This window comes from Stenella coeruleoalba (genome assembly GCF_951394435.1).
Source record: "Stenella coeruleoalba genome assembly, chromosome: 10".
NCBI lineage: Eukaryota > Metazoa > Chordata > Mammalia > Artiodactyla > Delphinidae > Stenella > Stenella coeruleoalba.
The window spans coordinates 73,695,565-73,718,734 of record NC_137156.1 but is presented as its reverse complement, the minus strand read 5'-3'; the positions used below and the strand labels follow the sequence as shown (position 1 = coordinate 73,718,734).

At 37.8% G+C, this 23,170-nt stretch overlaps 1 protein-coding gene across 23 annotated transcripts in view; it reads right to left on the bottom strand.

Annotated features, from left to right (window-relative positions):
* The window catches only part of SLMAP (sarcolemma associated protein), a 151,347-nt gene that overhangs the window by 65,725 nt on the left and 62,452 nt on the right, over window positions 1-23,170 (bottom strand). For 12 of the 23 annotated variants that reach the window (XM_079935798.1, XM_079935810.1, XM_079935808.1 and 9 more), the window contains exons 2-4: window positions 22,148-22,295; window positions 5,361-5,433; window positions 1,076-1,112 (exon numbers count right to left, since the gene is read on the bottom strand). In XM_079935798.1, coding sequence (XP_079791924.1) covers window positions 1,076-1,112; window positions 5,361-5,433; window positions 22,148-22,295 — 258 coding nt within the window. Of the gene's footprint in view, window positions 1-1,075; window positions 1,113-5,360; window positions 5,434-22,141; window positions 22,296-23,170 lie in introns of all 23 variants that reach the window. The other 11 variants (XM_079935804.1, XM_079935787.1, XM_079935807.1 and 8 more) reach the window with 1 other exon arrangement.

The following is a 23,170-nucleotide window of genomic DNA, read 5'->3' as shown; positions in this document are numbered from 1 at the left end:
AAACATTAAAGTCACAGCCAAAATGCTTAGAACTCAAGAGTATTGGAAGAAATAACTTCTATAAGGGTTTCTCCTGGGTGTGGAATATAGAACCACAGAATTATTTTTTTTAAAAAAAGGCACTAACAGGTTGCTGTATCATTCATTTATCCATATTCTCAACACTACCCAAGCCTTATATGTTAACTTATTAGCGTTAACTTGTAAGTGTTAACTTATTAGTCTATTTTTACTAATATGCTAAGTAGAAGACAGAGAGGTGGCATTATTTTTTTAAAAGTTAGTCCTAAATCAGCAAGGCCATTATTTACTTCTGAAATGACTCTTGGTATTGCTGAAGTTGATGTTTAACCACTTTTACTTCTAAAAAAGGAATCTAACAGAGAACTTCAGTTTCAGGTAGGCTTTCATTCTTTATCCAAATGGAAGGAAAAAAAAAGTAAAATGTTTTTCCCAATCGTTTAGTTACTTTACTAAGAAAACTCAACATACACTTTAATGCCAAAAGATACAAGAGATCTTTTTTTTTTTTTGCTACTTAGCAGTAATATCTACAGTTTAATACACCATTATTTCTGAACAAAAGAAAAATATTTTCTAACAAGTAATTACTGCAAAGTTTCTGTCCAAATCAAGTTAAAACTGATCTTCAAGAACAATTAAAGAGAAATTTCTGTAAGCCCATATTTGTGTTATTTCCATGTGTAGGTATATTTTGAGTAAATTATCTGGGTGCAAAGCTTTAATAAATATTTCTAGACAGAAATGCATTATAGAATAAAAAGTAGTAACTAACACTTCTTACCTTTGGCTAGGCGCAAAACAAATGCTTCTAGTCTAGAGTCAGCCACTGACTTGAGATAACAAAGGCTTTGTCCTAAGAAACATCCATCCTAAATTCTCCAGTTTTTGAAGATCAGACTAGAATAACTATACAGCTATATGCATTCTTGTATTTTTGTTACAAAAGAGAAGTAAGTTTCTAGGTAAAGCATATTAAAAACGAACAAACAGAAACATTTTCAAAAGCAATATAGCTGAATCAGTTTGGAAAAAATAATCATTAGCAACTTACTTTGTCAACAGGACTTGGTAATGGAGCATGGATGACACTGAAAAGTAAAATTTAGAATTTTTATCTAATTTCCTGACAATAGAGGAAATAGAGTATGACAGTACAAGAATATCTTAAACCCCAAAGTTGGCACACTTGTTTTCATATAATTAAAAGAATGTGAATTATTTTTAATCCTTCATAAACATATAGAATTGTTAGAAAACAAGGTAATAAATACACAAACCTTTTACACATTAATGTATTTCTAAACACAAATTCAAAATCCAAAACGTATTAAATGCCCTTGCTGGATCTACTATTAATGAGGGCTATGGTGAATTCCTTGGTTATAAGAACTTCTAAACAGAAAGGAAGCACTCCTTAAATTATCCATTTAAAATTTTAGAATGTGTAAATTAAGTTCTCTTAAAATTAAATACTTCTATACAGAAAGCCTTAAAAAGCAAAGTTCTACTGTAAAGAAGGCTATAATTTGAAAATACATTCTAGTGGAGAACAACTTCAGCTAACCAAAACATTAGTACTACTCTTCTCTACCCAGCCACCTCACACACTGAAAGCTTCCATGTAGTTATGAATCTAACTCAATATATCGCTTTAAAACTAAACAGTAACACAGTATTAATTGGTATTAATTGCCTTTGGGGCCTTATAAAGTACATAAGAGGCAGTACAGTGTAGCAGTTAAGCATGCAGGCTCAGAAGCTATACTGACTGGGTCCAAATTTTGGCTCTACTTACCAGGTATATAATCTTGGGCAAGTTATCTAACCACTATAGGCCTCAGTTTCCTCATCCATAAAATGGGGATAATCATAAAACTAACCACATAGGGTTACTGTGAGTATTAAATGTGTGAATAGAAGTAAAGAGCTTAAAAAAGTACCTTGACATAGTAGCACTTGATCACTACTACCACTCCCATGAGAACAGAGCCGCTAAGGAAGCCAGGGTTCCTGTCTTAACAAGCACTGTAAGATACTGTAATGTGGGTTGGTAGGGTGAGTAGACGGAGCACAGAGCAAGACTGCCACCCATGGTCCCTACCAGTTGCTCCTCACTCCATATCCTAGAGGCCAATCTGGTAATGGTCTGCTTGATGGTTGATTAGGTAAAGTTCCTAGATTCAACAGGTTAATCACGTGTAAGTTGCTGACAAACTGATCTTGCAGGACTTAAAAATAGGGATGACAATTCTGATTCCATTGTAGTAACTGCAAACATCCTAAGAATATTTCAATTTAATTAGTCACAAATACACTAAGATGCTGAATAAAATGGAATATTAAGTATTAGCCCCACTTCCCTTCTGAGCTCCCATGATATCCTGTAGAGACTCCCACTGAGACCATATAATCCCCTGCTCTACTCCTTTGATTTCACATCTGTGTTCTCAGCACTTTGAACAATTCACCTCTGCATCCCCAGAACCTATACAAGGCCCTAACAAATCTGGTGCCTAATGAAGGTTTAAAAAATTACATACAGCTTTAGTGTTTTTTCCTCTGCCTCATAAAAATGCAATAGACGTTTTAAACATAAGTTTCTTTTTCTTGATTTTATACAAGTAATACATATTGACTAGGGAAAATGTGTGAAGTAAAGCATGAGGAAATAAATAAAAACTACCCAATGCCAGCACCCAGATATAGCCAAGGGGTATATACCTTTTCTCTGTAGATATGCACATACAGGGAAATGAATTTGAGAAAGTCTAAATAGAAGCAAATGGTATTAATGGAAGCTTTTTGTTTTTTATTTTGGCTGTGCTGGGTCTTCATCACAGTGCCTGGGCTCTTTGTTGTGGCGCACGAGCTTCTCTAGTTGCGGCACATGGGCTTAGCTGCAATATATGGGACCTTAGTTCCCTGACCAGGGATTGAACCTGGGCCCCCTGCACTGGGAGCACGGAATCTTAATCACTGGACCACCAGGGAAGTCCCAGGAGGTTTTGTTTTTGTTTTTTTTTAAACGAGTTTTCTCAGTGACCCAAGTACAAAATTTTCCGTTCTCATGAAAATCTGGTTGATAAACAAAAGGCTAAAAATCTAGCAAAACATTCCATAATTGATATATATTTGTACTTTACAGAAACTATTGTGGATACAGGTGTATTTTGTTTGAGTTATGGAAAAAAGTTCATACACAACAAGGAACTGTAGAAGGAAAACTTATTTAGTGTTAGGGTGGTGGGATTATAGGCAATTTTTCTATGTTTCTTATTATTTGAAAATTATTTGTGCAATAAAAATCAAGGAAGAAAAAAGAATCAGCTTTTTGAGAATGGTATACCTACTGAAGACCTTAAAAATATTAAATGGTATTCTGGCATACTTAAAAGCATCTTGATTGCTAGAAAATATTAGATTACAGTAAGAGAAACAGTATTCATCGTGTGCTCATTATGCACCAGGTACTACACTAAACTCTTTAAGTGTACAGTCTTGCTTAATCCTCCTCATAAAATTCCTGCTCAATAGGTACTATTATTAACTTCATTTTACAAATGAGAAAAGAGAGGCCTGATCAAGTCACAGAACAGGTGGAGTTGGGCTTTGAACCAGACTATCTACCTCTAAAGACCGTTCTGATCTTCCTCCAGCTTGAGGATTGCCTGTTCAAACTTCATCTTCTCCAGAAAGTCAACCAGATTACACACAGTGAAACTGGCAGCGAAATTTTAAATGATGCTAACATTTAACCACATAAGAAAAACCAAACAAAGAGAAGGAAAAAGGGACAAAGATGAAAAGCACTGGGGGAACAAGAGGGATAGGAACACAACTCACTGATGTAGACTTTGAAAAAATTCATATGCCCTATCGGATGGAAGCTGAGAACAGACATGACCCTTTATGCAGCTGCTCAAAACTTTTGAATCCATGAAAGAAAAATCTCATTATCAAATACAAACATCCAGGTCTTTAAGAAGCCATTTGTTATTAGTTGATTAATAGTTACTCTTATTTTTAAAACCTTAACTCTTGACTAACTCATATTAAAAGCTAAGTCACATTAATGTTCCCAAAGTTAACTATATTTTTAATAATTAAACTATAATTTAGAATAGGGAACAGTTTAACGTTTTAAATTTAAAATGTTTAAGGGCTTCCCTGGTGGCACAGTGGTTGAGAGTCCCCCTGCCGATGCAGGGGACACGGGTTCGTGCCCCAGTCCGGGAAGATCCCACATGCCGCGGAGCGGCTGGGCCCGTGAGCCATGGCCGCTGAGCCTGTGCGTTCGGAGCCTGTGCTCCGCAACAGGAAAGGCCACAACAGTGAGAGGCTCACGTACCGCAAAAAAAAACCCCAAAAACATAAAATGTTTAAAATTTTCTGTTTTATTCAGATATCCTGAAAGGTTTTAAAAAAAAACAAATTGGTAGCCTCCAACTGAAGCATAATATACAATAATTCTAATGAAAGCACTATCATAGTAATAAGAGGATCTCTCTCTGCTTCCTTTTTCCCTCTCTCTTTCCTACTCACTATTCTACTTCACCTTCAACTTACTGCTGCTCTCAACCTCCCACCCTCAGATATTTGTTTCTGCTTTTGTAGGACAGAAAATATTATGCTGGGTGTAGAAACAAGCCTCTACCATATCCAATATTCATATTTATTTATTCAAAATAAAAAATGCTTAAGTTTAAAGACTGTTTAGCTCCCTCTAACACTTCATAATAATAATCTGTGAAAAGTACAAGATCAAAATGTATTTATGCTTACATTTTAACATTTGCATTTTATGAGCAATTTTTCCCTCTCAAGTTTGTCCTCGTGTAAGTGACCTTTCCACTGCTTCATTTTAAAAAAGAAAAAACTACAGAATTGGAAAATTCCTCCAAAAACTCCCACCAATATAGACTACCAACTGTGTCAACATCCTTAAAGTCCTTTAAGATTATGACACTGGCATTAGCTTCAGAGGCAACCATAGTTTAAGAAGTCGTATATGAAATGCAGATCAAAATGAATACAATTATCACGCATCAATAACTTACATACTCCAAATATTCTAAAAAACTAATTTTCCAGCAAATATAAGTTATAAAGTCAATTTTGGAAACAAAATAACTGTGCCTCCTTACACATTATTATTTAGTACAATTGTAACTAATGTGAAAAGCAATTATACTGTAGTACATTATATTCCAAAAGTACTACATCAATTTTCTAACATTATTAGAATAATCCTGAAGTATAAACAGTATACTATCATCTAGAGTATTACTAACCAATGTAATTAATACAAAAAGTTCATAGCTCTATATTATACTCACTCTGAGCGGAGCCGGGCTTCCATACCATCTGGTAGAAAAAGTTTTATTGTGGAAACAATACACCCATGGGTAACTGGTTAAAACAAACAAATAAGATGGATAAAATAATTGTATAAAAATATATACCTTCATACCTCTCATGTCTAAACATATATTTTATTCTTAAATATAATAACTTCCAGGAACGAAAATAATTTTGGTGGTTTAACAATATTCATTCCCCTGGAGAAATGCATTCCTATCTATAATGAATCACAACTGCAAGGCAGAATCACAGATAAAATTGCTTTGAAAAGTGTCCTAACGTCCAATGCTATAGCAACAATGAACCAAAGGTCATTGGAGTATATGGAAATACAATTGAGGGTCGGGGTTGGGGTGAGGGGGAGACGCACTTTCTCCTCTATATGCTAGCATCAAAATCTAAGCACAACTAGTGGGGCTTCCCTGGTGGCGCAGTGGTTGAGAGTCCGCCTGCCGATGCAGGGCACATGGGTTCGTGCCCCGGTCCGGGAGGATCCCACATGCCGCGGAGCGGCTAGGCCCGTGAGCCATGGCCGGTGAGCCTGCGCGTCCGGAGCCTGTGCTCCGCAACGGGAGAGGCCACAGCAGTGAGAGGCCCACGTACCGCAAAAAAAAACAAAAAACAAAACAAAACAAAACCCTAAGCACAACTAGTACCCAGTTTAAAATTTAGCCCTTAGTCCTCAGTCTCTTGTCCCCAACCTATAACTCCTATCCATACCTCACAAAACTCTAAAGTTCCGTATAATAACAGCTTGGAATATGCCATTCAATACCCCATTTTATGAGCAAGAAAACCAAGACCTCAGACTAGTGAAACTGCTTCTACAACTCTCTGCTATTAAGTATCACAGCTGTTGGCTAGAACTCAAGTCTGAAGTTCCCAGTTCAGTATTTAAAATTATGGTTTTGTGGGGCTTCCCTGGTGGTGCAGTGGTTGAGAGTCCGCCTGCTGATGCAGGGAACGCGGGTTCGTGCCCCAGTCCGGGAGGATCCCACATGCCGCAGAGCGGCTGGACCCATGAGCCATGGCCTATGAGCCTGCGCGTCTGGAGCCTGTGCTCCGCAACGGGAGAGGCCACAACAGTGAGAGGCCCGCGTACCACAAAATAAATAAATAAATAAAATAAAATTATGGTTTTGTTTTTTCGGTGGTTGTTTCCTCCTCCACCTCCAAACATCTTTATATAACATTATATCAGTCACTTTGTAGATAGCTTCTTCTTCTTTTTTAAGGCTTTTTATTTATTTATTTACTTTTGGCTGCATTGGGTCTTCATTGCCACACACGGGCTTTCTCTGGTTGAGGCGAGCAGGGGCTACTCTTTGTTGCGGTGCGTGGGCTTCTCACTGTGGTGGCTTCTCTTATTACAGAGCATGGGCTCTAGGTTCACGGGCTTCCGTAGTTGCAACATACAGGCTCAGTAGCTGTGGCCTGCGGGCTCTAGAGCGCAGGCTCAGTAGTTGTGGCGCATGGGCTGAGTTGCTCTGCAGTATGTGGGATCTCCCCGGACCAGGGCTCGAACTCACGTCCCCTGCATTGGCAGGCGGATTCTTAACTACTGCGCCACCAGGGAAGTCCTAAAGATAGCTTCTTACCATTGCTTCTTACTTCCTCCTTCTTCTGAAGATTTCAAGAGACAAAACCTCTCAAAAGCAGTACTTGTACAGAGCTTCTCTTTCTTTTACAGAAAAAAATTATTTTCATAGTTTAAAAGTTGATGGTTTTGGGGAATTCCCTGGTGGTGCAATGTACCAATGTGAGATGAACCAAGGGCTAATACTACCTGGGCAGTTCGAGGTTGCTGTACTATTGAAAGCAGTTAAATATCAGTTAAAGATCATGTCTGACTAAGCTGATAATCTAGTCTAGTCATGCCTGCCTTTGGAAAGGTTCTTGTGACAACTAGGTAAACAGATGCATAGAAATGTTAGTAATCTTTTCAATTCGCAAAAGGCAAGTATTTAAAGCAACCTGACAAAAATGTTTCGTTCTAATACTTTTATTAATGACTCTACCTAGCAGCATTTCCTAAAATGGAGTGCTAGCAGGTATTAACAAAAAAGGATTTTGGGGTCAGAAGAGTTTGGAAAATACTTGGTTAAAAGACATTTAAAGAGTTTTTACTTATTTAAATCACAGGCTTTCTCAGAGCTTAATGGGCTTTTTGTCCATAATGAAACTCTAAAGGTTATATGTGTTTTCCAAACTTATTTGACCATTGAGAATCCCCGCTCCCCTTTTTAGGAACACTGGAACTGGCACTATGGTATAACATACACGGTATACATGGTATTATGAAGAAACTACTTTGGAAAATACTGCTCTAAAGCATTTTTTTTTTTTTTTTTTTTTTTTGCGGTACACAGGCCTCTCACTGCTGTGGCCTCTCCCGTTGCGGAGCACAGGCTCCGGACGCACAGGCTCAGTGGCCATGGTTCACGGGCCCAGCCGCTCCGCGGCACGTGGGATCCTCCCGGACCGGGGCACGAACCCGTGTCCCCCGCATCGGCAGGCGGACTCCCAACCACTGCGCCACCGGGGAAGCCCCTAAAGCATGTTTGAAGCACTTTTAAAACAAACTTTGCTCTAGAAATTCATCCAGAAACATTATTACTGTCATACTGCCAAGATTCAAAAACAAAATTAATTGTAAAACACAATTTTAAAGTTTTTTGGGTGGGGTAAGGAGGCTGTAGGAACACTGCCACGTTAAGTGTACACATGTATTGTAAGCTAAATGCAAATTTCAGAAACGTTAAAACATGAAAAACATGTGTCGAGGGAAAACAAGGTATATCTGCAGAGAAAAATCTGCAATTATCTGCTGTATTTATGGCACTTCATTAAAAATCAGAATTAAGACTATACACGCTGACTGCCATTTAAATGAGTTCTTTCCCTATTATCTTATACAGATTATTTATTTTGCTTTGGAGTTAATATATTTACTTTATGATATACAGTCAGCCTTTCCTATTACCTCTTTACACATACACCACTTAAAGAACCAATGTTCACTGTGATAAGTTTAAAAACTGTTTAAGACCCTGGACTGGGAGACTGAAACTACTAGAATGTTGGACTCTGGTTCTGTCTCCTTCCCTCCATTGAGTAGGAAGGTCAATACTACAATCTACTTGAGTAGGTTGAAGGGTCTCTTGAGATGACCGGCAGTAACGGGAAGTAAAACTCCAGAAATATTAAAAAAAAACAAGACCCAAATGAGAGGTTTTAACATTTCCAGGATGGGAAATTATTCATATGATTGCCTTTTTAAAAAATAATTAATTTGTTTATTTTTGGCTGCTTTGTGTCTCCATTGCTGTGCTCTGTCTTTTTCTAGCTGCAGAGAGTGGGGCCTACTCTTCGTTGCAGTGTGAGGGCTTCTCATTGCGGTGGCTTCTCTTGTTGCGGAGCACTGGCTCTAGGCGCATGGGCTTCAGAAGTTGTGGCTCGCGGGCTCTAGAGCGCAGGCTCAGTAGTTGCGGTGCATGGGCTTAGGTGCTCCGAGGCATGTGGGATCTTCCCAGACTGGGGCTCGAATGCTTGTCTCCTGCATTGGCAGGTGGATTCTTAACCACTTTGCCACCAGGGAAGTCCCTCTAATTGCCTTTTGACTGCAATCTAAAACGAAAGTTACCAAACCTTCATTCTGGTATTTTTTGCTACATAAAGCTTCTGATTCTAAGACTGCTTTTTTTTTTTAAGGTTAGAAAAGAGACAGGGCAAGTTAGCTGGATAGACAAGTACTCTTCAAATTAAGAAAAAAAATTTTTTTAACTTGAAGTATAGTCGATTTACAATGTTTTGTTAGTTTCTGGTATACAGCAAAGTGATTCAGTTATACATATACATACATATTCTTTTTCATATTCTTTTCCATTATGATTTATTTTAGGATATTGAATATAGTTCCCTGTGCTATACAGTAGGACTTTGTTGTCCATTTTATATATAGTAGTCTGTATCTGCTAATCCCAAACTCCTAATTTATCCCTCCCCCACCCCCTTTCCCCTTTGGTAACCATAAGTCTTTTTTCTATGTCTGTAAGTCTGTTTCTGTTTTGTAACAGAAAATTTGTGTCATATTTTAGATTCCCACATACAAGTGATATCATATGATATTTGTCTTTCTCTATCTGACTAACTTCACTTAGTATGATAATCTCTAGTCCATCCATGTTACTGCAAATGGCATGATTTCATTCTTTTTTATGGCTGAGTAGTATTCCATTGTGTATATATACTACATCTTCTTTATCCATTCATCTATTGATGGACGTTTATGTTGCTTCCGTTTACAGTACACGGGTTACTGTAAACAGTGCTACGATAAACACTGGGGTGCATGTATCTTTTCAAATTATGGGTTTTCTGGAGTTTTCTCCAGATACATGCCCAGGAGTGGGATTGCTAGATCCATATGGCAACTCGTTTTTTAAGGAACCTCCATACTGTTTTTCCATAGTAGCTGCACTAATTTATATTCCCAACAACAGTGTAGGAGAGTTCCCTTTTCTCCGTACCCTCTCCAGCATTTGTTACATGTAGGCTTTTTAATGATGGCCATTCTGACCAGTGTGAGGTGGTACCTCACTGTTGGTTTTGATTTGCATTTCTCTAATAATTTGCAATGCTGAGCAGCTTTTCATGTGCCCCTTGGCCATCTGTATGTCTTCTTTGAAGAAATGTGTATTTAGGTCTTCTACCCATTTTTTTTTTTTTTTTTTTTTCTACCCATTTTTTGATTGGGTTTTTTTTTGTTATTGAGTTGTATGAGCTGTTTGTATATTTTGGAAATTAAGCCCTGTTGGTGGCATCGTTTGTAAATATTTTCTCCCAGTCTGTAGGCGGTCTCTTCATTTTCTTTATGGTTTCCTTTGCTGTGCAAAAGCTTATAAGTTTGATTAGGTCCCATTTGTTTATTTTTGCTTTTGCTATTGCCTTAAGAGACTGACCTAAGAAAACGATGGTACGATTTATGTCAGAGAATGTTTTGCCTATGTTCTCTTCCAGGAGTTTTATGGTGTCACGTCTTATATTTAAGTCTTCAAGCCATTTTGAGTTTATTTTTGTGTATGGTGTGAAGGTGTGTTCTAACTTCATTATTTACATGTGGCTGTCCAGCTTTCCCAATACCACTTGCTGAAGAGACTGTCTTAGAAAAACTTTTTTTGAATTGATATTCTATCATCCTGTCTTCATTTGTGAGCTGGAGTTCAGTGATTAAAAGAAACATTTTCTTCAACTACTTGTTTATCTCAGGTATAATTCCTACAAGAAAGGCAACACAAATGCTTTATTCTTCTGTTTTCAGAATGAGAAATGGGTTTCCTAGGTTCTTCCAGAGGAGATCAAATCTTTTTTTCTTTTTTAGTTTCATTGTAACTTTATGGATTTGAACATATTTGATATATTTCAATCCAATGCTCTTATTATTGCTTGATACTCAAATTGTCTAACATTTAATCAGCCAAAATTCCACGTTAATTCCTGAGTTCTTCTAACAGAACCTCAGCAGTCTTAGATAATTCCATTGCTTCCTGATATAACAAAAATCTTATAAATTCAATTTATACATTTCCTGCCCTAGATTCAGAGTCAGCTATTTCCCAGAGAAGTCCTCTTTCGACCTATTTATTTGATGGGAGGAATCCTTTCTCTAGGTATGTGGATTAATTTGCTACTTTATTTCTCTTGGAGTGATATTGCTTGTTGGTTTATCTTTTGACTTGGTTGGTTCTTTGGCTTTACCTGTTGGCTCAATATTCACTGAAAACATGCTGGCTACAAAGGAGCATGCTGGGAATGACAGGAAAAACCAAGAGGACTACAACCAGCTCCTTGTCCTTGAGATTTCAATTCAGTTTGTAGACAGAACTAGAAATATCTAACATAACAACAAAGGGGGGAAAATGCTATAAAGCACTGTGGGAATTTGAAATGGACAAGGGCAGGGGCATTTATGAAGAGGGTAAAGAAAAAAAAAGAATAGGATTTCAAAAGCTATAAATGGAAAGGCAGAGAGAGTGGCATGAGCAAAGAGAAAGAAAACGAGAAGGATGTGAGAGAGCTGCACATCTAATGAGGGCAGCTGGAGGAGATTGGAGGGAGGGGGTAAAGAATATATTTCAAGGCCCTTTAGGTGCCAGTAGTTAACATGTATAGGTGCTAAGCACACTATACATGTTAACTACTTATGACAAACCACGTAAATAGTTATTTTTATGTTCTATTTTTACAGATGAGGCAACTAAAGTCAAAGAAGCTAAACTTGCTTCAGATCCCATTTTGGCAAGTGGCAGCGCTAGTATTCAAAACGAGTTTCTTCTCCTTCTTGCCTCTAAATAACGTTGCTTAACATACGTTAAGGGAAGTAATGGGAAATAAAATCAAAAGGTTGAATTGGATCCACATTTTTGAGGGTCTCAAGTGTACAGGTAAGCATTTCAGACTTTATTCTACAGTATGACACAGCAACTTAAGGCTTCTAAAAGCAGGAGAATGACATGAATAAAGCTGTAACAGAAGAATATTCTGGAGGCAGTGGGTTGGCAAAATATGGTGGCCAGAAGTGGAGAGCTACTGTAACATTCTAGGTTGGCATCAGGAAAAACAAGTAGTAGCAGGGAAGGGAGGCAAATGGTGTAGGTGACAACTGCTAAAGGTAAAGAAGAGACAGGATTCAGAAAAGATACCAATATTCTGAGCTAGAGTGTTTACAGAATGTTGGAGCAATAAATGAAATTGGTAAGTTAGTGGATTGCTCTAGTTTGAAGGTGGGAATTAGGCTTTGTACAGAGTAATTATAAGGTGAAAGTAGGACATTCAAGAGGAAACAATCAAGCAAGCAGCTGGAAATACAGGTACAGAGCCAGGAAGTAGGGATTCACAGCAGACAACATGAGAAGGGAAATTTGGGACTTGAGGATAAGGGAAAGCCCATAAAACAGTTGCCAGAAACTTAACAGAGCAGAGTTCTTAAACCTAGTTGTCCAAAAGAACAACCCAAGGCTTTTTAAAAATAGGTATGCCTAATAGAGGGAACCTACGTCAACATAATAAAGGCCATATATGACAAACCCACAGCCAACATCGCCCTCAATGGTGAAAAACTGAAACCATTTCCTCAAAGAACAGGAACAAGACAAGGTTGCCCACTCTCACCACTATTATTCAACATAGTTTTGGAAGTTTTAGCCACAGCAATCAAAGAAGAAAAAGAAATAAAAGGAATCCAAATCGGAAAAGAAGAAGTAAAACCGTCACTGCTTGCAGATGACATGATACTATACATAGAGAGTCCTAAAGATGTTACCAGAAAACTACTAGAGCTAATAAATGAATCTGGCAAAGTAGCAGGATACAAAATTAATGCAAAGAAATCTCTTGCATTCCTATATACGAATGACAAAAAATCTGAAAGAGAAATTAAAGAAACACTCCCATTTACCACTGCAACAAAGAGAATAAAATACCTAGGAATAAGCCTACCTAAGGAGACAAAAGACCTGTATGCAGAAAACTATAAGACACTGATGAAAGAAATTAAAGATGATACAAACAGATGGAGAGATATACCATGTTCTTGGATTAGAAGAATCAACATTGTGAAAAAGATTATACTACCCAAAGCAATCTACAGATTCAGTGTAATCCCTACCAAACTACCAATGGCATTTTTCACAGAACTAGAACAGGGCTTCCCTGGTGGCGCAGTGGTTAAAAATCCGCCTGTCAGTGCAGGGGACACGGGTTTGAGCCCTGGTCTGGGAAGATCCCCACATGCCACAGAGCAACTAAGCCCATGCACCACAACTACTGAGCCTGCGTGCCACAACTACTGAAGCCCACACACCTACAGCCTGTGCTCTGCAACAAGAAAAAGCACCAATGAGAAGCCCATGCACTGCAACAAAGAGTAGCACCTGCTCACCACAACTAGAGATAGAAAGCTTGCGTGCAGCAATGAAGACCCAACACAGCCAAAAATTTAAAAATAAATAAACAAAGAACTAGAACAAAAAAATTCACAATTTGCATGGAAACACAAAAGACCCCGAATAGCCAAAGCAATCTTGAGAAAAAAAAATAGAGCTGGAAGAATCAGGCTCCCTGACTTCAGACTATATTACAAAGCTACAGTAATCAAGACAGAATGGTACTGGCATAAAAACAGAAATATAGATCAATAGAACAGAATAGAAAGCCCAGAGAGAAACCCATGCACATATGGTCACCTTATCTTTGAAAAAGGAGATAAGAATATACAATGGAGAAAAGACAGCCTCTTCAATAAGTGGTGCTGGGAAAACTGGACAGTTACATGTAAAAGAATGAAATTAGAACACTCCCTAACGCCATACACAAAAATAAACTCAAAATGGATTAAAGACCTAAATGTAAGGTCAGACACTATAAAACAGAGAAAAACATAGGCAGAACACTCTATGAAATGAATCACAGCAAGATCCTTTTTGACCCACCTCCTAGAGAAATGGAAATAAAAACAAAAATAGGACTTCCCTGGTGGCGCAGTGGTTAAGAATCCACCTGCCAATGCAGGGGACACAGGTTTGAGCCCTGGTCCGGGAAGATCGCACATGCCGTGGAGCAACTAAGCCCATGCGCCACAACTACTGAGCCTGTACTCTAGATCCCACAAGCCACAACTAGTGAGCCCTGATGTCACAACTACTGAAGCCCGCACACCTAGAGCCCATGCTCTGCAACAAGAGAAGCCACCTCAATGAGGAGCCCGCGCACCACAACAGTAGACCCCACTCACCACAACTAGAGAAAGTCCGCATGCAGCAACAAAGACCCAACGCAGCCAAAATTAAATAAATTTGCATATTAATAAAATAAAAACAAAAATAAACAAATGGGACCTAATGAAACTTAAAAGCTTTTGCAAAGCAAAGGAAACCATAAACAAGACCAAAAGACAACCCTCAGAATGGGAGAAAATATTTGCAAACTGACAAAGATTAACCTCCAAAATCAACAAGCAGCTCATGCAGCTCAGTATCAAAAAAAACAAACAACCCAATCCAAAAATGGGCAGAAGACCTAAATAGACATTTCTCCAAAGAAGATACAGATTGCCAACAAACACATGAGAGGATGCTCAACATCACTAGTCATTAGAGAAATGCAAATCAAAACTACAGTGAGGTATCACCTCACACTGGTCAGGATGGCCATCATCAAAAAATCTACAAACAATAAATGCTGGAGAGGGTGTGGAGAAAAGGGAACCCTCTTGCACTGTTGATGGGAACGTAAATTTATAGAGCCACTACGGAGAACAGTATGGAGGTTCCTTAAAAAACTAAAAATAAAACTACCACATGACCCAGCAATCCCATTACTGGGCATACACCCAGAGAAAACCATAATTCAGAAAGAGTCAGGTACCACAATGTTCACTGCAGCACTATTTACAATAGCCGGGACATGGAAGCAACCTAAGTGTCCATCGACAGATGAATGGGTAAAGAAGATGTGGCACATATATACAATGGAATATTACTCAGCCATAAAAAGAAACGAAATTGAGTTATTTGTAGTGGGGTAGATGGACCTAGAGTCTGTCATACAGAGTGAAGGAAGTCAGAAAGAGAAAAACAAATACCGTATGCTAACACATATATATGGAATCTAAAAAAAAAAAAAAAAGGTTCTGATGAACCTAGGGGCAGGACAGAAATAAAGACGTAGACGTAGAGAATGGACTTGAGGACATGGGGAGGGGGAAGGGCAAGCTGGGACAAAGTGAGAGAGTAGCACTGACATGTATACACTACCAAATGTGAAATAGATAGCTAGTGGGAAGCAGCTGCATAGCACAGGGAGATCAGCTCAGTGCTTTGTGACCACCTAGAGGGGTGGGATAGGGAGGGTGGGAGGGAGACACAAGAAGGAGGGGATATGGGGATATATGTATACATATAGCTGATTCACGTTGTTATACAGCAGAAACTACCACAACATTGTGAAGCAATTATACTCCAATAAAGATGTAAATAAATAAATACATACATACATACATACAAAGGGAAACAAACAACAAGAAAAAAATAGGTATGCCTAGGTCCCACACCTAAGAAGTCTCCTTCTTAGGGCTGAAGGGTGGGATCCACACGTGTAGCTTTACAAAGCTCTGCAGGTTAATTCTGGTGCATATCCTGGGTTGAGAAGCCATCTTTTATTTATTTATTTTATATTTATTTATTTATTTATTTATTTTTGGCTGTGTTGCGTCTTCATTTCTGTGCGAGGGCTTTCTCCAGTTGCGGCAAGCGGGGGCCACTCTTTATCGCGTTGCGCGGGTCTCTCACTATCGCGGCCACTCTGGCTGCGGAGCACAGGCTCCAGACGCGCAGGCTCAGTAGTTGTGGCTCACGGGCCTAGTTGCTCCGCGGCATGTGGGATCTTCCCAGACCAGGGCTCAAACCCGTGTCCCCTGCATTGACAGGCAGATTCTCAACCACTGCGCCACCAGGGAAGCCCGAGAAGCCATCTTTTAAATGAACAAAAGAAGACTGCCATGCCATCAGACAGATTCTCTCAATCTGGCAAATTTGGCACATTCTGTGTTGAATCAGCTTTGTGATTTCCGTTAGTAGCAGGAAAGTGGAAGTATGTAAAGCTTATGGTGAAGGTTTCCAAGAGCTAGAAATAAGCAAAACAGCATGGCCAAAAATCACGGAGTAGTCAAGGAGTTGGTGAGAGTACCTCTGAAATGCGAATGATGGGTTCCAAAGGACAGATGGGTAAAGAATTCTGGGGCTGAAGCTACTGAGAAAGATGGGCAAACTTGATGGCAAAAAAAGATGGTGCAAATGACTGGCAAGGGTTTCAGTAATAATTAAAGCACCTGATCCTGAGCTAAGCACTTTATGTTCACTCTTTCAGTGTTCACATTGAACACTGTGCCACAATGTGAACACTCAATATTATACCACAAACCTTGAGATAGTTAGTAGTATCATGAGTCCCCTTTTACAAGATGAGGAAATTAAAGCTGAGACAGGTTAAGGAGAGGTAACTGAGTAGTCACAGCAGAATAAAAAGGGCAGTGGGTAACAAGAAGGTTGCCAATACCCAATCCTCATATAAGCCTCCAGATTAGGAGGAAGGTTGTCAAAATCTTAGTTGAGATGATGTGGTAGAAGGAACTTTTGTAAAATGGCAGATAAAGATTTATGAGACGTTTGAAAATGTATTCAACCAATATGTGCCAGGTTAAGTGTGGAGAGTCTACAATGAAGACAGACACACTGCCTGTTCTTGAACAGCTTACAGGTTAGTGAGGGAGGCAACCATACAAAGAGGACGAGTACAGTGTGCAACAGGGACATGGAAGGGCATTTTGTTCAGCCTAGAAAGCTTTCTAGGTGAAGGAAAGATCATGTGCAAGGGCTTGAAGGCCAGAAGGCGCAAGACCTACTGCAGGAAGTAAAAGCAATTCAGTGCAGTTGTAGCACAAAGCAAAAGGAAGATACCATTTGCCTTACTCATAACAGGCCCTTTGTTCATAGAGGCTTAACCTAGGAACAGAGTGGGTAAAGTGGGACCTGGACTGATCAGCTAATTGGAGTTATATGTGAAGTTTATAGAACTAAATGGTCCCAAGATTTGCAACAGAGGGTTACTGTAATTTATGACCCAGAAAACTCATGCCATCTGAGCAGTTTGTGGGTTTGTGAACAGAGGAGTGGCCAGCAATCGGGTTGTTAAGGCTCCCATTCCAGGAGGATCTGATAGGTTGGCTTTCTCTCTTTCTCCCTTCCTTTTTCGTTTTCTTTCTTTCTTTTTTTTTTTACTCTATTAGAGGGCTTCCCTGGGGGCGTAGTGGTTGAGAGTCCACCTGCCAATGCAGGGGACACGGGTTCGTGCCCCAGTCTGGGAAGATCCCACATGCTGCAGAGCGGCTAGGCCCGTGAGCCGTGGCCGCTGACCTGCGTGTCCGGAGCCTGTGCTCCGCAACGGGAGAGGCCACAGCAGGGAGAGGCCCGCATACCACAAAAAAAAAAAAAAAAAAAAAAAAAAAAAATATATATATATATATATATATATATATATATAAAAGACAGTCATCCTATTTGTTTACAATAACATTTTATATCTATAGGGCAGGGTATCACTAAAGTGCTAACCAATGAGTCTTTTCCCTGAAGCCACACTGTGTGGAAAGCCAAACATCAAAATCAGCTTGTTTTGGAGAGCTCGGAAAAGAAGACACACTAATATGAACTGATATGTTCAATGACCTCAGACTCATCACATTTTTAACAAAAATCCTGATTTATACATACATACACACAAATATAAAAACACTTTTATATATTATATATATATTTTTAAAATTTCCTTTTACACATATATTATCTTATACAAATACATAAATGTCATATATCCTAGAGGGGTTTTATTTCAGTTTTGCTACTCTTGCCCTTTTTAATTTGGCTCCCACTTCTCCTTTACTCCTCCTCTCCAATCAAACTCCAGGAAGACTCACATTAATGACTAGTATGTATGCATTCTTCCATGTTTTCCCATGTTCATAAAATCATACAAAAACACATGCATATAAATGTACATTTATAGAGATTGATGATACTTTTTAAAAATAATGAAATTACTAAAGTAATTCTTTCCTCACTCAACAATATATCTTACAGAAATCCCTGCAATTCATATAATACTAATGTATTCTTTTTAATACCTGCATGAAGGGAAACATAAAAATTATCCTTCCATTGTTTTTTGTACTATGCACAATGATGCAAAAAAATCCTTTCACAGATCCCGACAAACTAGTTTTTATCATTTCAAGTATCTAATTTGATATTCTTATTATAAATGTATTCAAAAGCACTATAGAGCATCTGTCTCCTAGAGTTATGGAAATATAAACAAAAATAAACAAATGAGGCCTAATTAAATTTATAAGCTTTTGCACAGCAAAGGAAACCATAAACAAAATGAAAAGACAACCTACTGACTGGGAGAAAATATTTGCTAATGATGCTACCAACAAGGGCTTAATTTCCAAAATATCCAAACAGCTCATACAATTCAATAACAGAAAAAAAACAACCCAATCAAAAAAATGGGCCCAAGACCTAAACAGACATTTCTCCAAAGAAGACATACAGATGGCCAATAGTCACATGAAAAGATCTCAACATCGCTAATTATTAGAGAAGTGCAAATCAAAACTACAATGAGATACCACCTCCCGTGGGTCAGAATGGTCATCATTATAAAGTCTACAAATAATAATTGGTGGAGAGGGTGTAGAGAAAAGGGAGCCCTCCTATACTGTTGGTGGGAATGTAAATTGGTGCAGCTACTATGGAGAACAGTACGGAGGTTCCTTAAAAAACTAAAAATGGAGTTACCATATGACCCTGCAATCCCACTCCTGAGCATGTATCCAGAGAAAAACATAATTCAAAAAGATACGTGCACCCCAGTGTTCATAGAAGCACTATTTACGACAGCTAACACATGGAAGCAACCTAAATGTCCACAGACAGATAGACATAGACAGATGAATGGATAAAGAAGATGTGTTTTATATAGATGATGTAATACTACTCAGCCATAAAAAAGAATGAAATCATGCTATTTGCAGCAACATGGATGGACCTAGAGATTATTATACTAAGTGAAGTAAGTCAGATAGAGAAAGACAAATATCATATGATATCACTTATTTGTGGAATCTTAAAAAAATGATGTAAATGAACGTATTTACAAAACAAAAATAGACTCACATAGTTTCATTTCTGAATTTAATTTATTAATACCCTAATCAGGATTTTTTTATCTACTGTCACAAATGAAATTAGTTACAATTTTCTTCTTTGTACTTTATCTGTATCAGACTTTGGCACTAATGACAGGCTGCTGGCTTCTTCAAAGGATTTTGAGAGCTTCCCACCTTCACCTATGTTGGAGTATTTAAACAACATTGGATTTATGTTCTTTAGTAAGACCAAATTCGGCTGTGAATGCCCATTTCTGGTCAATCTTTAATAACATTTTTTAGTCTCTTTTAAAGAAATCAACTTAAAAGTTTCCTACATCTTGGGATAATTTTGCCAGGAAAACATTAATTTACTCTAGTTTTTTTTTTTTTCTTTGCCATAGTTTGGCATGTAACAGTCTCTAATAATTCTTTTGGTATATCCCATATCTGTGTTTATATCTCCTTTTTCATTCCTTATATTTTTTAACCTAATAAAGGAATCAAGGCTTATTAATTACCTATTTTATTTTACTGTTTTGTTTTAAAGATCCAGCCTTTGGGTTTGTTTAATCCCTTTCAGAGTTTTTTGTTCACTTCATTAATTTCTGCTTTTTTATTTCTTCTTCCCAACTTCTTTTTCTTGTTGTTCTTTTTCTAATTTCTTCTAAGTGCCAAGTTCCTTCATTGTTTGTCTTTCTTCTTTAACACGGAAAATATTTAAGATTATAAATTTTTATCTGAGTAAAGGATTTACTGTATTTTGGTATGAAAGTCTCCTTTCCTTTCCACATAGTTTGAAATTCCCTTTTTGATGTCTTCTTTGATCCAGGGGTTATCCAGTAGTGTTGTACAATTTCAGTAGGATTTTCCAAGTGATATAAAGCTTATCATAATACTGTTTAGCATAGAGCATCTTTTTTTTATTTTTTAAAGCATATGTTTAAACAGTAACACTCAACTCGTGACACAGCTGTATCCCAAGAGGCCATGCATACTATAAGTCAACTTTTTGAAGGCAATAAATACCAAAAGAAACAACATTTTAAATGATGAAGAAATTTTTCTTTACTTTCCTTAAAGTTGGCATAAAAGATAAATTTTCAAAGAAGCCTGCAAGAATCTATGTTGTCAAAATAATATTGTACTAATAGTAACCCTGAATCTCAGAGTTGTCCTCTTAGCTTTCTACAGCATTTTCTAAAGTGGCCCCCACAGCTAGATGGGGAAGAAGAGAGGGAAGGAGTTTGGAACTTACCTACATCTTATAACAGTCACCCCCTTGAAGATCTGCATATATGTTAGCATGTTATAAGGTCGGAGAAGTCCTGACTATCTTTAGTTAACTAAGCATTCCTAAATGTATTTGATTACTTCATTCTTCTATCAATTAACACCTTTTAATTCTCTTTGAGAAATGCAAGCCAAGAAAATAGATATTCCTTGGAGAGAAAGACAGCGTAATCAAATTCTGTCTTCTCTGTGGGCTTCTCACAGCTGGGGTTCTGTAAATGTTTGCTGAATGACTTGCTAGCAGAGGAGGTGTGATGTGGCAACAGCAGATATCAGAGTGTCCACTGCAGCTGTTCTCAGTATGTTTATACATAAGTTGAGCTCCTAGTAAGGAGCACTCAATATTTTGCATCAAAATACAAACTGTCCCTTCTATTTTAAATTGTAAATGAAAATTCCTAAGACGTTGGCCCTACACACATCCAAATTTCAAAACCTAACACCTTAAAAAAACAAACAAGCAAACAAACAAAAAACCTAACACTCTGAGGAGGCCAACAAAACCCAGCAAAAACAATACTGCAGTTGCAGTATGTAAACGTATATGCACGTGTACACACACACACTATCATCACCAGTACCCCCTGGATTCCCATATCTACTGTGCAAAATGCCAGAGACTAATGACTTAGGGTATTATCAGATCAGAGTGTGCTCAGAGAAACAAAAGCAGAAACTTGCCAATCGGTTCCACTGTCTATACTAAACTGAGACAGTGGGACTGCATACTTTTGGTTCCTATTTATTTAGTTTTATGATTCAGCCATATAATTTTGGGGTCATAAAGTAAACAGTGAACTAGGTAGGGCCAAAAAGCCTCAGAATTGTAAAATTAATCTAAATTTATTTAGCTAGAGAAAGCCTAGTTTCAAATACTTGAGACATGAAATTTTATATTCGTGGTAGCTGCCTACAGAATTCTGATTTTGTTTGGGGCAACAATGAAGACACAACCAAAAGGGACAAATCATAATTGATCTATGCCAGTCACGGATCTCCTGCTTCCCTTTGCCAAGTAACTTCCTTCCCAGGCTCCTTTGTAGCTACAGTTAAAGGTATGTATGTGACCTACCCATGCAGCCAGTGACACAAAAGAAAGAATCTGCTGGAAGGAGTCTATGAAAGATTATTCTTTCAAACATGAAAAGAGAGCCACACAAAAAGGCATTTTGCCCCCACCTTATCTTTTTTGCCTAGGACACTGGTGTGAGGAAAATAAAGCCTAGGGCTGCAGCCATCACCCTTAGACCATGAGGCAACAAGCAAAAGCGTAAAAAACCAACACGTAAGGGATAACAGAATGGGAGGACGGTAAGACCCTCTGGATTCCTGATAACATCACTGAGCCAAGTGAACAGTCTGGACCTACCTACCTCCAGGCTTGTTGTTAATAAGTTAACAAGAAATATCCTTATGGTTTAAGCTCCTATTGGTTGAGTATAGCATCACCACAGCCAACTGTTTTCTAACTGACACAGCAGTGCCCTGTGTTTTCATACTGTGATAAAGAATATAAATTATATAACATTTTATAATTTAAAATTTTAGAAAAACGATAGGGAAAGTGAGACTCAACTTTTCACTGCATAAAATGTTGTACTTAAATTGCTTTTGCAAGCATGAAATGTTTTGTAACATTAAACAATAGAATAAAAAATTAAACAAACAAGACAAATAATAGGAAAAATCGATCCATACCCGTACCTTTCCGTGTGTTCTCCGTCACATCTACCCCAAACTGGATAATGTCACCGGAAAGGATTTCACATGGTGGACTTTCTTCAGAGCCTCGACTCAATCTCTGACTATTTATAAAGGTACCATTACTACTTTTAGTGTCTTGGAGATAAAACTGCAAAAATAAAATTTAAAAAAAGAGCCAAAGATTAGTAGTAATAATTCCAAACCTACTTTTAAAAAATAGTTATCAATACTTCCAACTTTGCAAACTACTGCAGGTAGATTTTTTTCCCCTATCAATTCAAACCACTTATTTCAGCTAAGATTCTCCTTCATTACATATGAAATTAGAACCCTGAAACTGGGTGATTTAAAATCCAGCTGGACAAAATGATATATCACTTCAGAAAACAGTTTACAAGGTCCTCAAAATGTTAAACAAAAAGTTAGCATATGACCCTGCAATTCTACTCTGAGGTATATACTGAAGAGAACTGAAAACATATGTCTTCACTAAAACTTGTACACGAATGTTCATAGCAGCATTATTCCTTATAGCCAAAAAATGGAAACAACCCAAATGCCCATCATCTGATGAACGGGTTAACAAAACATAGTATATCCACATGAATTATATTATTTTGCAATAAAAAGGAATGAAGTACTGATTCAAGCTATAACATGGATGAACTTTTAAAACCTGATGCTAAGTAAAAGAAGTCAGTCACAAAAGACATATATTATGTAATTCCATTTATATGAAATATCCAGAATAAGCAAATCCATAGAGATAAAAAGCACATTAGTGGTTGCAAGGGGCTGAGGTGCTGGGACAGACGGTGGGATGGGGTGAATAAGTGCTAATGGGTATAAGATTTCCTTTTGGGGTGATTAAAAGGTTCTAAAATTAGATAGTGGTGATGGTTGCATAACTCTGTGAATATACTAAAAACCAATGAATTGTTCATTTTAAAAGACTGAATTTTATGGTATAAATTATATCTCAATAAAGCTGTTATTTTCTTTTTTTTAAGCCAGCTACACAAA